The following is a 16,082-nucleotide window of genomic DNA, read 5'->3' on the forward strand; positions in this document are numbered from 1 at the left end:
AAAAATGCCTCTAGTTAACTGATCCACTTGTATGAATAAGTAAATTATCTGTCTGAAACATCCCCTTTTTCATTGAAAGACTTTTTGACTTTTTTTTTTTTAAAGACCCCCTTCCCCTGACTGAAATTAAAGGTGATGGTAGACATCAAATTTCTGGTGGAAGAGTTTACAGAGACTTCCCATATTGCACCATATTCATTCTTTTTGAAAGAGACCAATTTCAGAAATCATAACTTAAAAATATATTCACCTGTTTTACAACAAAGCTGCCTCTTTGTTTCTGTTAATTTGCACAAGCTTCAAGAGGATTTCAATAGTTGAGGACTTCTCCTAGTGCTTTTCGTCCTTTTTTTAGGCCGAGGTACTCATATTTATTTCAAGTGTTGTTTTATCAACGTAGGGAATTATTCTCTTCCCGTACATTGAGTTTTATTTAATTAGTTATTGCTTTTTGATGGCATATGTCTTCTGCCCCACCCAGTATTTTCTACATTTCTTATTTCTGGCTTTTCTTTTTAAATTGCTCTTTAGAATATCCTTTCTCTCCTCAGTCCCTTGTCTTTCCTCCTTTTAAACCAACCCTAATTTTTTTCCCCCCTCCCAAAATTAAGGTCTTGAAGAGAATTACTATGTTTTTGATTTTCTTTCCAAATGAAGTTGTTTAAACAAACTTAGCTTTAGTAAAGAGATTTTGTCCTTTGGTTGCAAATGATTTTTTTGTGTGGCTCAAACCATGAGTGAAGCTACACAGACACTGGGGTTTTCCTGTTTTTCAGTGAGGCTGTTATAAAACACTAGAATTTGTTTGACAGTGATAGTCACTCAAAAATCTAGATTCCACATGTCACTCAAAGTGTGTTCTCTAAAGATCAAAGTGAGTGTAAATATGATTCATGATTATTTTAACCAGCTCTCTAGTGATGGCTTTAATCAGGACTAGCCGTTGGTCTTGTGGAGCCCGAATGCAAAGTGTTGAGAGACCACATGCAGCTTCCATCCATGCTGATTGCTGTTTCACCTGCTTACAACACTACCTAACTGTAAACATCCTCTTTGACTGTTGGATGTTCCAAAACCTTTGATGCTCTAAGTCAGGCAATGACTAGCACTGCTATGATTGCAGAAGCAAGACTGCCCCATATTAAATGTGCAACCTTTTTGTAACTGCAGTTTTGGTCCTCACTTGACTGCTCATTGTGCCCCTGGGCGCACTGCTTAACTTCCATGCTGATGCACTAGCAGTGCTTTTGCTTATTAATCTTTGTAAAGAGTACCGAGGCTGGTGTGCCTGCGCAAAGAGAGACCGTCTGAATTCTCTTACACTGATGTAGCATGCATAGGGCGGGGGTGGGGAGCAGCTAAAGAAAGCGAGTACCGTGCATACTTGTTCATAAGCCGAATTTTTTTTAGTAAAAAAGGGAAGCATCAGAGAAGGGGGTTGGCTTATGAACAGGTATAGAAAGGGGGAGAGGTGGGACACAGCCCCTCCCCACAACAGAGGGGGCAAAGAGAGGCAGCACAGTCAGTAGAGCCAGAAGGGAAGAGGCAGGGCCAGAGTCTCTCCGCTTCTGGCCACGCTGCTCTCCCACCAGCCTCCGAAGCAGCTGCAGCTCCAGGGCTGGCAGGCTGCGGCTGTGCCGCCCAGTCTGGCCCACTGGAGCAGGCTGCGGCCACACCGCCTAGCCTGCCGGAGCAGATCCGGGCCACCCAAAGACATCCTCCCTGGCCCACCCCACCTAAGGTGGGAAGGGATAGGATGGGGAAAGTGTGAGGTCCTGGGCTAGGAGTGGGGTCATGTGGGGGGTGGTCACAGGGGTTACTCCCCTGACCCCCAGCTTCTCCCTCCCCCAAAATTTCCCCACCAGTTGCTGTCCCGGCCCATCAGGGTAAGCGGCTGGCAAGCCGGGACACTTTGTTTATTTAGCTTTACCTCTGTGCCTGCAGCCGCTCAAGGTAAACAAACCATCTTGGCCCGCCAGCAGCTTATCCTGATGGCCCTGGGAGCCAAAGTTTGCCGAACCCTGAATTATAGGATCGGCTTATAAATGGGTCATAAAAATTTCCATTTTTCCTTCTCCATCTTGGTGGAGTCGGCTTATAAATGAACCGGCTTATGATCGAGTATATATGGTATATTGAGGAGAGGTGTCAGAACTAGGGCTGTCAAATGATTAAAAAAATAGTCGCCATTAATTGTGAGATTAAAAAAATAGTCATGATGAATCTGTTTTAATCACACTGTTAAAACAATATAGAATGCCAATTTAAATTTATTGTAAATATTTTGATGTTTTTCTACATTTTCAGTTATAACACAGAATACAAAGTGTACAATGCTCACTTTATATTATTGTTTTTTATTACAAATATTTGCACTGTAAAAGAAAAAAATAAGATAGTGTAATCTACAAATCAAAGCATGTTCTTACTTTTAGGTGACATTGTAAATGGGCAGCATTATCTCCCATAAATGTAAATAAACTTATTGGCTTAGCAATGGCTGAACAAGAAGTAGGACTGAGTGGACTTGAAGGATCAAAAGTTTTACATTGTTTTGGTTTTCAGTGCAGTTATGTTAAAAAAAAAATCAAAAAAAAATCTACATTTGTAAGCTGCACTTTCCCGATAAAGAGATTGCATACAGTTTGTATGAGGTAAATTGAAAAATACTATTTCTTTTGTTTACAAATATTTGCACTATAAAAAGATCATCAAAAATCATATAAAGTGAGCACTGTACACTTTGTATTCTGTGTTGTAACTGCAATCAATATATTTGCAAATGTAGAAGAACATCCAAAATATTTTATAATAAATTTAAATTGGTATTCTATTATTAACAGTGCAATTAAAACTGTGATTAATTACGATTAATTTTTTAATCCGGTTAATTTCTGTTGAGTTAAAAGCTTGAGTTAACTGCGATTAATTGACAGCCCTAGTTGGAACCAATGAAACTGCATTGCTTTAAAGTTAAAATTGGCTTTAGTGATATGTCTTAGCATATTACAAAACAACTAAATTTCACTTTGGATAAATGAAAAAGCAGGGCTTATTTAAAGAATTCTGTCAACATTTTTTTTTTTTAAATAATGAAGCTAGTTTGTCACAATATTTCTCCTTTGTTCCACGGTCGTGGTATTTTGTTTTGAGTGCGGCAGCATGCGTGGTGTTGTACAGGATCTAGAACAGCCCTTTCCCAAAGAGTTTACAACTTAGAGTTCACTGACAATACAGTATAGAGAGAGTACATCAGTTGTCAGGTGATTATAGTCCAGTCATCAGGCAGAGCTGTCATTTTAATTTATATTTTTGTTTTTAAATTTAGTTTTGTTACAGGCTCAGCCCTTTGGTATGGTGTTTGTTTTTGTTGGGAGTAAAAACTCATTTAACTAAAATGTGCACAAATTGTTTTCATGTATTCCGAGAAACAGGGAAAATATCTTTAAAATGTTTTCTAGGGTTTCAGTTAATTTGGAAGAATAGGGAACTTGAGTTCCAATCACCACCTGTTACATAAAAATTACAGTCCTTTTTTCTCCTCTCTGACATACCTCTTTTCTAGACGTATGTTGATAGTTTAGGCTGGTGCTGCTAGACCTTAAATATTTGCATTGTATTAGAGAGCATTTTTCGGGGCAGATACAAGCAACATAATGCATTTATTTTTCTGAATGCTATCCCTATGTGTGGGAGGAGTAAGAAGCAATAAGGAGAAATGATCTTTCAAATATTTGCTTTTAAGGGGTACTGTCAAGTTAAATCTTAAGTTGTAAAGAAATATTTACCTACTGTATATCACTAACAATACATTTTAATGGGTTTAAATTACAGCAAGGGAGATCTACGTTAGACATTAGGAAAAACTTCCTAACAAAAGTTCTTAAGCACTAGAACATATTACCTAGGGAGGTTGTGTAATCTCCGTCGTTGGAGGTTTTTAAGAACAGGTTAGACAAACACCTGTGTGGGATGGTCTAGATGTACTAAATTAGGGTGACCAGATAGCAACTGTGAAAAAACAGGACAGGGAGTGGGGGGTAGGAGGTGCCTATATAAGAGAAAGTTCCCAAAAACCGGACTGTCCCTATAAAAAGGGGACGTCTGGTCACCCTATACTAAATTCTGACTCAGTGCAAGGCAGTAGATTAGACAACCTATTGAGGTCCCTTCCAGTTCTATGTTTCTATTATTTTAATAAAAGTGAAAAGCTTAAAAATTAACTGTACCTGTTACTATAATTTTTTTCTTAGCTTGGACAATCAATTCTGAGTTTCACTTGTTAATACCCAATATGGTTTTCAGGTTATTAGTAGTGCAGTGTTTGGGTTTCAGTATTTTTAAACAAACATGGTTATTGGAATTTTGAAAAGTGAAATAATGCTGAGTTTTTATAAAATCTTGTTTTACAAGAGGTTATATTTTAGATTAAATTTTAAGATGCCTACTTTTCATCTTAATAAGGATATAAGGAAGAGGAATGAGGTATAAAAGATGATTTTTATCTTAACAGAAAACTTTACAAAGTTTCCCATAAAGTGTCCACTTAACTGGTTACTAAAGTTATTAATTTATTTGGTATGTATTGATTTATTTGGAATAAATCATTAGGAGGTACAGCATTGAAATTTAATGTTTCATGCTAGATTTAGTTACAGTAAGGTAAATGTACTTAAAAATGTGAGATATATGGCATTTGAAAATTAACATTGTAAAAAGATATTGCTCTTATTATGCATTTAAATCAAGCGCTGATTGAATCACACTATTAATATGATATGAGTATTAATGAGAACTTTTATTTTGAGATTCAGTGGCAATTGTTTTTAGGAGAAAATGTCTAAACTTTTGCGTTTTCAGCACAAGTACATGTCCCATGCCTAACACTTTTTATACATGTATATGTTGTGCACAACAGTAAAATCATCATGGGTGAAAGTTTTCCGTAATTTGTTCAAGCTCCTTTGTCAAGATAAGTTTGTTTACACTGCAGGTTTAGCTCATGAGAGTGTGCTGAGAAAAGGGCTCTCTGTTTAAAATTACTGATGAATGGAGGCACAAGAGAAAGCAGAAAAACGTACAAGCTTAATGCAGTGACAGCCACACAAAAACCTTTTTTGATTTGCAGCTTTTTAGTGTCATTTTAAGTTGCTGCTATTAGCCAATCAGATTTCTCCTGACTGCTTACATCACTAACTAGCCAGTTCCCTCCAGCTGCAGAGAGCTTCAGTTTCTTTTTTTTTAAACTAAAATGGAGGCTGGTTTCTTGCCTTAAGGAGTACATTGCCTTTCCTGCTGAAGCCTAGATGTTGACATGTAATAAAGCTGGCAGCAGGATGGTGGTTGATGCAGCCAATTCCAATGGGCCGTTTCAGCCCGTGGCCCTTTTACATATTAGAGGTGAGTTATTGTGTGTTTCAGTGAATTGAAACTGTGTGTGGCTAGCTAATAAATGGCTATTGTGATTTTTAGATAAGGAAAGCAGGAAGTCCTTTGTAGCAGAATCTATTCTGTTTTGATGCAGACTCAGGATAATTGTGGAATATGGAAATCAGTTTTGTATTAAATGCTATTTGGATAATTTCAGAATTCGGGAAAGCATTGCTTGTATAGTTTAAAAGCAGGTTTTACTGCTTTCTACTGTGACTCTCCCATCCCCCTTTCTAGCTTTGCTGATGTCAAAGGATGTGAAGTCACTACCCCAGAAAGGTATTGGGTGGGGGGCAGGGCAGAGCTAAGTTATCCGTATACAGTTTGTGTAGCATAATGTAAGTGTTCAGAGTGCTGCAATGCTTTTTCTGTGTGAACAAATGAGTGCCTCTAAAATCACTACAGATAGTAATTGAAGTAGGAAGTCCACTGGAAAAATACCCAGAATTATAATGAAAATATCTAGTATTTATTCAAAAAGCACTTCCTAGAAGTGTGTATGGTTTTGTTGTTGTTGTTTTACTTTAACAAACAAGTTGTGTGAAAATTGGCTTTTGTAATTTGAATATTAAATATTTTTTAGCTGTTGAGTATATAGTCTAGGATTCATAGAATAGGAATGTATTGTAAATTTACACTTTTTACCAAGTTTCTAAATTTGAAACAAAATTAGGTATGGTGTTTATGTAGGGAAAAAAATACATGCGTGGAATTGCTATATTTCTGGTTTTTAAAAGCAGTAAAATACCTTAGAAGGTTAAAAGTGTTTATTTTTTTTAATGTCAATTCTCTTTCATTGACTTTGTTTTTATAACTCTTTTTGTGAGTCCAAAACATTTATGGGATGTGGTGAGAACAATGTGAATAACTGCGTTCAACCTTTATCAAAGAAACAGAGCTGAAATGGTACTGAATCAACTAGTCTTTTCAACTTTTTGTGGCATAAGCTAAATTGTTCAGATGCATACTGTACGTAGATTTCCTGTATTGAAAATATTTTGCTATAAAGGCCAAAGAATTCCTGCTGGAAAGCCTGGATCCCTGATTTAAACAGTAGAATCTGATCTCTAATAGAGAGAAATTATAATTCCTTGTGATACCTTTTAAAAGGTTAGTATCACCCAGTTGCTTGAAGAGGGATTTGGATGTATTCCAAGAGACCATAATATTGGCTTGTGGGTGGGGAATTGCTATACAACCATGGTTCTCAACCAGGGATACACATACCTAGGGGAGTACGCAGAGGTCTTCTGGGGATACATCAACTGATCTCAATATTTGCTTAGTTTTACAACAGGTTACAGAAAAAGCCCTAGTGAAGTCAATACAAACTAAAATTTCATACAGTGACTTGTTTATACTGTTCTATATACTGTACACTGAAATGTAAGTATTGTTTATATTCCATTTGATTTATTTTATAATTTTTTGGTAGAAATGAGAGGTAAGGAAGTTTTCAGTAATAGTGTGCTGTGAGACTTTGTCTGATTTTTGTAAACAAGCAATTTTTAAGTGAGGTGAAACTTGGGGGATACTCAAGACAAATCAGACTCCTGAAAGGGATACAGTAGTCTGGAAGGTTGAGAACCACTGCTCTACAAGACGTTTTATCCATTGAGTGAGAGCAAGGACTCTGCCCATAATCAAAGGAATACAAGCCAAAGTGACTGAAAGCAGACCTTCTCTACCTCCAACCCCACCGCCAAAAAGTACTCTGTCAAGTTCCCCTCATTTCTTTAACATAATGTGCTGAATTTTTTGGTTCACTGAAGCTTATCAAACTTAAGATGAATTTTTTAAAAAGGCTGCAGAGGTGAGATCCTAGCAATTACAGGCCAGTAAGCCTAACTTCAGTACCAGGAAAATTGGTTGAAATTATAACAAAGAACAGAATTATCAGATGAACATGATATGTTGGGGAAGAGTCAACATGGCTTTTGTAAAGGAAAGTCATGCCTCAGCAATCTGCTAGAATTCTTCGAGGGTGTCAACAAGCATGTGGACAAGGACTAATCCTATTGATATAGTGTACTTGGACTTTCAGAAAGCCTTCAGTTTGGGACCTTGTCAAAGGCTCTTAAGCAAAGTAAGTAATCATGAGATAAGAGGGAAGGTCCTCTCATAGATCAGTAGCTGGTTAGAAGATAGGAAACAAACAGGAATAAATGGTCAGTTTTCACAATGGATATTAGCCAAGATGGTCAGGGACTCTACCCCGTGCTCTAGGTGTCCCAAAATCTCTGACTGGTAGGAGCTGGGAATGGACATTAGGGGACTGATCGCTCGATAATTGCATTGTTCTGTTCATGTCCTCTGAAGCATCTGGCATTGGCCATTGTTGGAAACCAGGATACTGGGCTAGATGGACCATTAGTCTGACCCTGTATGGCCATACTTACGTTCTTGATTCAAAATTGGAAGGTTTATTGAATTATATTAAATTCAGTGCCTCAAGGTCTGTATGTATTTCCATAGTATAAATGATACATTATCATGATCAGGTCACACTTTACCTAAACGTTGAATTTCAGTTCATTGCAGAATGTTGTATTGACAAAAGGTACAGGTTGGGGCTTCTTTGGGGTGAGGGTGAAGGTGGGGTGAAGTAACAGGAGTCTCTGGCAGATGGGAACAGATAAGATTTTCGCACTCAGGAGGAGGTCTTTGGCATTAGGGAGTGGGATACATCTCTTTCCCTTTTGGATAGAGACAGAAGGACTTGTAGTTTTGGGGAGAATATGGAGTTCAACAACTTTGACAGATGATAGCTGCCTGACTGCCCTGATATCCAGGATTTCCTCCACCATTGATGGAGGAAAGCATCAGGAGCTGCATATTTATATTGAAATCATCAACGAATGCTAAGTGTCAATTTTGAAGCCCAGTGAAAACATTTAAATGTGAATACTTTGAGACAAACTGGGGGAGCTCCTGCATTTCTTACAGCTGTTGTTCTAGAAGATATTCTGTTGCAGAGATGAGATGACACAGCACTGGATTAAGTTTGGCTTGTGATGGGGAAGTTTTCTTTGCAACTGAAAAGGATATTTTAATTTTTTTTTTTAAAGTGAAATCTTAGATGCTAGAACAGAATTCTGCAGCAAAGGGTGGGTTTTGTGGTAGATTCTGTGGCTTCAGTTTTTTTAGTTTTTTTCGTAGCTAAACGTAAGAGGGAGTCCCAAGCAGAATCAAAGGAGAACACTGTTTGAAATCCCAGTATACTCTTTCAGGTTTGGAGGGAAAGAGGTAGGTGCAAGGGCTGGGCTCTTTGCTAGGATGCCCCTTGATCTTGCTGGTGAGTTATTTTTGACATCTACTAGAGCTGATTGAAACTTGGAATTTCCATTCTATAGGAAATGCCAACACTTCAAAATTGCTTATTTTCCCAAATTGGAATGAAATTCTGAAATTTCCTTTTGAATGAAATTTCCCACAGAACAGCTTTCAGTGAAGTGTCTTGTTTTGACTTTGATTCATTATATAAATTGCATAATATAAACTGTATACTATATTTTATAGCATAAATAATATAAACGTCCAAACAAAAGTGCTTTGACTTTATAAAAAAATATTTTGATGATTTTCTCAAATTTAGGTAGAATCAATATGTTCCTATAAAATGTTTTGATTTAATCAAATCATTGTTTTCTGCCAGAAAACTTATTTTCAGAAAATGTTTGACACACTCTAGCAGGTTGCTTTTGACTACCCATTGTCTGGTAAATATTTTAAGCTATGATAATAGGTGTTTATCTTAAAAACAATATAGTATGTTTTGTGCACATTAATTTATATTTTCATAAAACTTGTATTGGGAGTATTTGCTAAAGATGCTTGTGGAAAATATTTAAAGATAAAAATGCACTTCCATATTTTACTACTTTTTTCATTTCCATCTTAGAGGAGAAAAGAGATCTATCTACTAATGCTAACTGCAAATATTTTCTATAAATAGCTTAAACAAGAGTTATGAAAAGTGGGAAGATGAATTCTCATTCTCTCCCCCTCGCCACTTCAAACAGAAGTCTGGCTTTAGTAAAGTCTTGTCTGTACTAGGAAAACTTGTAAGCACTTTTCTGCACAGATGCAGAAAATTATAGCTGTGGTATAGGCAAAATGCAGGCATTTTTGGAGAAATATGGATTCCATTTTTTAGTGTGGACAACAGCCTACCAGCTTCCACTCATAGAGAAAGAAAGCTTACAACTATTTCCACTGTAGATGTATCCTCCAGCCTTCTCTGCACGAGCATTTTTGGAGAAATCTCCCACCATTGCATTGCGACTAGCGCAGCTTCACAGATGGTAACACAAGAGGCAGTGCTAGTATAAACTGGGGGCACAGTCATTTTTACCACTGTGTTATCTAAATCTGCTCTGAAGTGCACTGATGGCAGTAAAACAGTGGGGGAAGATTCACCAAAATACCCCAAAACAGTTAGTATAGACACTGCTTTATTGGCCTTAATTTTTAATGGCTGCAATTCATACTACACATGATAGATTGCCTTTTCACAATTTATTTCAAGCCGAAGTTTTGTGAGATCCTGAAAGTTGTATGTGAAGTGTGTTCAATTTGACTGTTCTTGCAGGATTCCCCCTGCCCTTCACCGGCCCACCGGAATTTCCATTTTGAATCAGCTAAAGTACTCTGTGTTCTAAAAGTTTGATTTTTTCCCCCTAGAAGCAGCAGCAAGTTCTGGAAGATTTGGTGAAGGATTTTTTCTCTTAAGTTAATTTAAAGGTTTTGTGAAAGATGCTGTATTGACATATATTGAAAGTCCTCTTTCTGCAGAAGAGGCACAGTATAGCCAATAGCAGTGCCAACTTTTCCTCTTCTGCGTTGACCTGCCATTGTGTCTCGCCTCTGATTTGGAGGACCATTTGTAGATGAGGATCATACTCTATGCCTACTTATTGCTTGGCATCTCTACAGGATGCCAGCAAGAATGCCAGATGTAATGGTGTCTTTGTGATGTAAGTATGTGTCCATGAGCATTTGGGCTGTTTGCATTTTGGTAGCTCCCAGGGGACCCAATCAAGATCAGGGCCCCATTGTATTAGGTGTATGTACAAACAAACAGTTCAGCTGAGATACGGCACTAAACATTTGTCATATGGTGGTCTCTAAACTTGGGCTGTCTTTGAATTACTGACCTTGAGGTAGAAGGTTATCCAATCTCCATAACTACTGCAGGATCTTAAGGCAAACAAATGCTTTCTAGATGTGATATACAATACATTTACTTGTATACTTTCATATTGCTGTTACTATCAAATGCTAAAAGATCACACTCTTGGGTCCCTTTGACAGTGAACAAACATAGGAAGTATCCTATGCAATTAATGCATTAGATGATAGCCAATTAATCTTTCAGACTTATTATATCTAATTCCTTAAAAGAAAGCGACACCATTTTTTCAAAAATTCTTGAATAAGCATACTTATTCTTAAAACAAACTGACACTTCAAAAGAGGCACATTTTTATTTAACAAAACTTGTTAAAGAACCTGGGCTACTCACTTAATTGACACGAACTATGGATAAAGGAAACACTCTTCGCACTTCCATTGAATGAGAATAACAGAAAATCAAGAGCTAAATTTAAAAAGTAGTATGGCTCTAGTTCTGTACACAGAAAAACAAATCTCTTAATTGCATGCAAGACCAAAGGGTGCATCGACCTCACTGTCGGCTGATTTAAAAAAAATGTCTGTTCATGTTTCTGAAGGAGGTCATTTTCAAAGTGTAGCACTCTTACTATAAGCTGCCCTATCTTTTTTCCTGCAGGTACCAAGGCAGGATATTTAAATTAAGGCAGGTATTCAGTGCCTATGTGTGCATTTAATGCAGTGATGTCTTCTGCATTAACTCTTAACCAATTTCTGTACTACTTATTTAGATGAAACTACCACCTAGTTAGAATGTAATGAAGCAGGTTAATGGCTGCAGTGCACTGGTCTGAGGTTAAAGCCGCTGCAAATATGTGTCTAAGGTAGGTGTTAAATAATGCTTATAAATTAGGAGCACAGAATATGGTTGGGTATTAAAGTTGAAGATGGAGCAATTGAATTTTTAATATGGTGAATGAGGGACGATTTCTTGGTTAAAAAATACCTAGGAAAAAGTATCCAGAAAAACAGCCAATTTTTGGTTTAAAGAAAGTGTTACCTGAGAGAACAATATCCAGGAAACATAGAAATTTGAATATTGCTTTTAGGTTTTTTTGCTTTTCCTGTACATTGAAGTGTAAAGTGAATCTTTTTCCTACTTTTACTTCCTGCCACAATGTGAGCCTCCATGCAGTCAAGTCAGAATTACTGTCTGCTGTTTTGAAATTGTAAGTTATTTCTAAAGCATTGCTATTTGGAGTTTGAGTTGTTGTTTTTTTTTCTAGAAAATATTAAGTTTGATTTGAAATAAAGAGAGAGAGTTTTTCTTTAGCCTTTTATCCTGGCTCATGATGCAATAAGGTGGTACTCAATTAAAATTTTTGTTAAATTCTGTATATAAAATTTTCTACTGTGGTCCTTGTATCACGCAGAGAACTGCCTGTTACTTGGGTTACTCTTGGGGAACACTGGCTGGCATATCCTTTTTCATTCAACTCTTCCATTTCTACTTCTAGTTCTGCTTCTGCTTGTTCTGAAGGATGTCGCTCATACTGTTTTGCTGTATTCAAAGAATTATTCATTTGATATGTGCTCTTAAATGTTGGCTAGGCATAGCTTGTATGGTAGTAAAGAAATAAGATTTTTCTAAAAATGTAAAATATATGAATTTAGAAAATATGTCATAAGATAAATCTAAGACCTGATAGAATCATGGTACTGGAAGGTACCCCGAGAGCTCATTTAGTCCGGTCCCCTACACTCATGGCAGGACTAAACATTATCTAGACCATCCCTGACAGGTGTTTGTCTAACCTCTTCAAAATCTCCAATGATGAAGATTCCACAGCCTCCCTGGTCAAGTTATTTCAGTGTTTAACCACTCTGACAGTTAGGAAGCTTTTCCTAATGTCCAACCTGAACTACCCTTTTGCAATTTAAGCCCATTGCTTAATAAGTTAGTACCATTACAGTCTTATTCTAAAAAGGATACAATATATTTTAAAAATAAAAATGAGACTTAGCTTGCTTTTTCCTGTTTGTTGTGGTGTATAATAAAGTACCCTTTTGGCTTTTATTACACATAAAAATCAAGTATGTGCAAAAGCATGACTGCTTCTAATAAATGTCTTAACATTGTATTTGTGACACATGTACAGAATGTAGATAATTATAGTCTTCACACTGTGTACTACACACAAAAATAGTGTAGAATTTCAGAGTTCAGGATTTAACCCTGGGACAACAATCCCACACCCATGCCTAATCTTTTTGGTATTGAAGGGAAATGAGCACTGAACGTTACTGATTTAGCTTACCATACTGCAAAGAATGTTTTTGTGTGATCAGAGGTGTACACTGTATTCCAGATGAGATCTTTCCAATGCCTTATACTATGGCATTAATGTCTCTCTCTCTACTGGAAACGTCTTGCCTGATGCTTCCTAGGATTGCATTTGCCTTTTTCTCAGCTGGAATCACATTGGTGGTTTATAGTAATCCTCTGATCGACCAACACACCCAGGTCGCTCTCGTTTTCTGTGTTTTCCAACTGGTAAGCCCCCGTTTATAAGAAATTCTCACTAGACCATAAGTGCATGATCTTGCACTTTGTACTATTACACTTTCATACCATTTCTGTTACTCCAGTCTTCAAGATTATCCAGATCTTTCTATATAATATTCCAGTACTCCTCTCTATTGAAAATGCCTACCAACTTTGTTTCATTAGCAAACTTCTTTAGCACATGCCTACTTTTTGTGCAAAGGTTATTAATAAAAATTAAATAAGAGTGGTCCCAAGATCAATTCTTGAGGAGCTCCACTAGCAATTTCTCTCCAATCTGATAGTTCACCTTTCAACTCATCCTCTTGCCTTTTCCTCTTCAGCCAGTTCCTTAAGCACCTTACAATTCTTGTACTGATCCTGATCTTCTCTAATTTAACTAACAGTTTCCCATGTGGGGCCATGTTAGATGCTTTACTTGAAGTCCAAGTGTATTAGACCTACTGAATTTCCCTTATCTAAAATTTAAGTTATGTCCTCAAAGATGGACATCAGATTGGTCTGGCATAATCTACCTTTGGTAGTCCTGTGTTGCACTGCATTTCCTTTTCTGTTTACCTCCATGAATTTAACTATTCTTCTTTGAAAATTTGTTCAAAAGCCTTGTATGCTAATGAGGTCAGATTGATGTGTCTGTAGTTGGCTGGATCACTTTTTTCCCCCTTTGTTAAATATAGGTAAAACATTAGCTATTCTTCAATCATATGGTACCACCCCGAATGTGTAGATTTATTGGAAATCTTTGCCCCAGGCTAGCAATCTCATGTGCCACTTCTTTCAGTACTCTGGGATAGAAATTATCCAGTCCCCCTGATTTAAGAACATTAAACTCTTAAGTTTTTTCTTCAACTTCAGATGTGGTAATTTTCATTTTTGTGCATTCACTTCATCAGCCATCCTGCCTTCCTGCACATGTTCGATATTAGCATACTTACTGAAAACAGAGGCAAAGTGTTCATTTAGTTTTAGGACCATACCTAGAGGATCTTTAATCTTCCCATCCATGCTGCAGAACGGTCCAACCTCATCTTTCCTCATTCTCTCTTTATTTATATAATTAAAAACCCTCTTATTGCTTATATGTTTTCTTGAATGAAACTTTTAATCTGTTAGTGTGAATGTTTATTCTTTGACGTTTATTCTTCGACATTTATTCAGGTGTCAGAAAAATCTTTTTTCACAATTGTTGGTAGTGAAATTTGTCTTGTTTATGATTAGACTATAGTTTTCTCCATTTTCTGATAATGTTTTTCATCCTGACCCTCTTCAAAGCTCTTAATTGATTTCATCTGTAGCATAGGTAGCTAGTCCTCTCCATAGGATACTAAATGCAGTGCTCCTTGTTGAAACTGTGTATTTTAAACCATACAGTCTTCTATTACTACTTTGCTCTTAAGGCTAATAGAAAATTCCATGTAGGCTATGTTTCTTGTTGCCTTACTATTAGATTTCTTATATCTTAAAATTTTGTAAACCAAAGTGTCTTCAAATTATGATTTGGAGAGAGATATGGGGATGGGGGAAAATACTTGTAAGCATGTCCTATCTTCCAAATATAACAGTAGGCTACACCAGAGATTCCTAGCTAATATAAAGCCGAACCAGCTATAAACTTTTTGTAAAGTTGAACGGTTGGGTGTGAATGAGTAGCACTATCTTAGTACAAAGCATTACTAGCAATACCTGAACCTGCTTTTGGCAGCTAAGCAACAAACACTTCCGTTTGGGACTCTGTTCCTCTTATTAGAATTTCTACCTGAGACAGAAGGCCACATCTTCTTTCTCTTTTCAGGTATAAGTTTTTCCTGTCTTTTTAAGGTAAATGAAATACGATAAAGTGTTGGGGAGATTGATTTATTTATTTTTTCCATTCTCTGATCGCTACAGAGCATTGTTAAATGAATTAAATGGAAAATTCTTAGCATTTATTGTACTCCTGACAGAATGCACAGCTGTGTCTTAAGTATGAATATCTAAAATATTATACAGAAAATGGAATTCTGCAAATGTGTAGTGTTCTGAAAATATGCATAATTGGCTTTTTACTGTATTTGAGCCAAATTTTTCCTTGATGCAACAACATGAGACTTTTTCACAGGAGGGAATTGCTAGTAATAGTTGCTAACATCTGACACTAGCAGCACTGGCTGCTGAGCAGAGAACTGACCTACCTTTGATTAAAACAGCATTTCTCTTTCCTCCCCAAAAGACTGACACAACATTCTGGTAGCTGAGCTGCTTGACTCTTTCTCTTCTCCTTTTTCATATCCCATAGAGTCCCCAAACTCAACAGCCATGTAGATCAGAGGAAGGTATTGCTTAAACTGACAATAGGAAGGATAGTGCAGTGTATTGGGAAGTGGGTTTCTTATGGAGCATATAGGAGACAGCTTGGCAGTTAATCATTTAGGGAAAGAGAATGAGGCTGGCTGATATCAGAAAGTGAAGGAAAGAGTTGCTAAGAAATCTGTCCCTCATAAGTAATTAAAGCCCCAAAAGCCCACTGGCATTTCTTAACAATTTTACCATAAATTATTTGAGACCCTTGAAATGGGTGCTAGAATTTTGCAGGAACTAATAGTAAGTTGGGCTCAGATCTTAAGAGACTAAGTAGTAGTCAGGACCTGTGTTTACATCTCAACCAAGAGTTAACTTTACTGTCTCAAAGTCCTTCCTTCGAACACACTACTTCCTACAGATTTATAAATCCCGGTGTAGTGTGTGTCTCTCCTCCTCTGTCCCCCAAATGAATACCCCCACACTATCCCCAGAGAAAACTAAAGTTACTTATCAAACAAAAGAAGGGAGAAGATTTAGGAAATCTGGTTCATTTCAGCAAAGAGGGATGATGGAAACGTTTGGTTATATAATAAATCTGACATCAAAACAACAAATCTGTATTTTTCTATAGTTGTGATTTCACTTGAGCTGACTTTTATGAATTTGCTTTTTGTTCATAAAATAAATACTAAAC

At 36.9% G+C, this 16,082-nt stretch overlaps 1 protein-coding gene across 4 annotated transcripts in view; it reads left to right on the forward strand.

Moving 5' to 3' along the window:
• The window catches only part of PPP2R5C (protein phosphatase 2 regulatory subunit B'gamma), a 374,584-nt gene that overhangs the window by 237,260 nt on the left and 121,242 nt on the right, over positions 1-16,082 (forward strand). The window contains exon 1 of one of the 4 annotated variants that reach the window (XM_048853967.2): positions 5,230-5,400. The exons of the other annotated variants lie outside the window; for them this stretch is intronic. Within the exon in view, the coding sequence (XP_048709924.1) occupies positions 5,307-5,400 (94 nt within the window). The 5' untranslated portion in view covers positions 5,230-5,306. Of the gene's footprint in view, positions 1-5,229; positions 5,401-16,082 lie in introns of those variants that run through there. 4 annotated transcript variants of the gene reach the window in all.

Source organism: Caretta caretta, chromosome 6 (genome assembly GCF_965140235.1).
Source record: "Caretta caretta isolate rCarCar2 chromosome 6, rCarCar1.hap1, whole genome shotgun sequence".
Taxonomy (NCBI): domain Eukaryota; kingdom Metazoa; phylum Chordata; order Testudines; family Cheloniidae; genus Caretta; species Caretta caretta.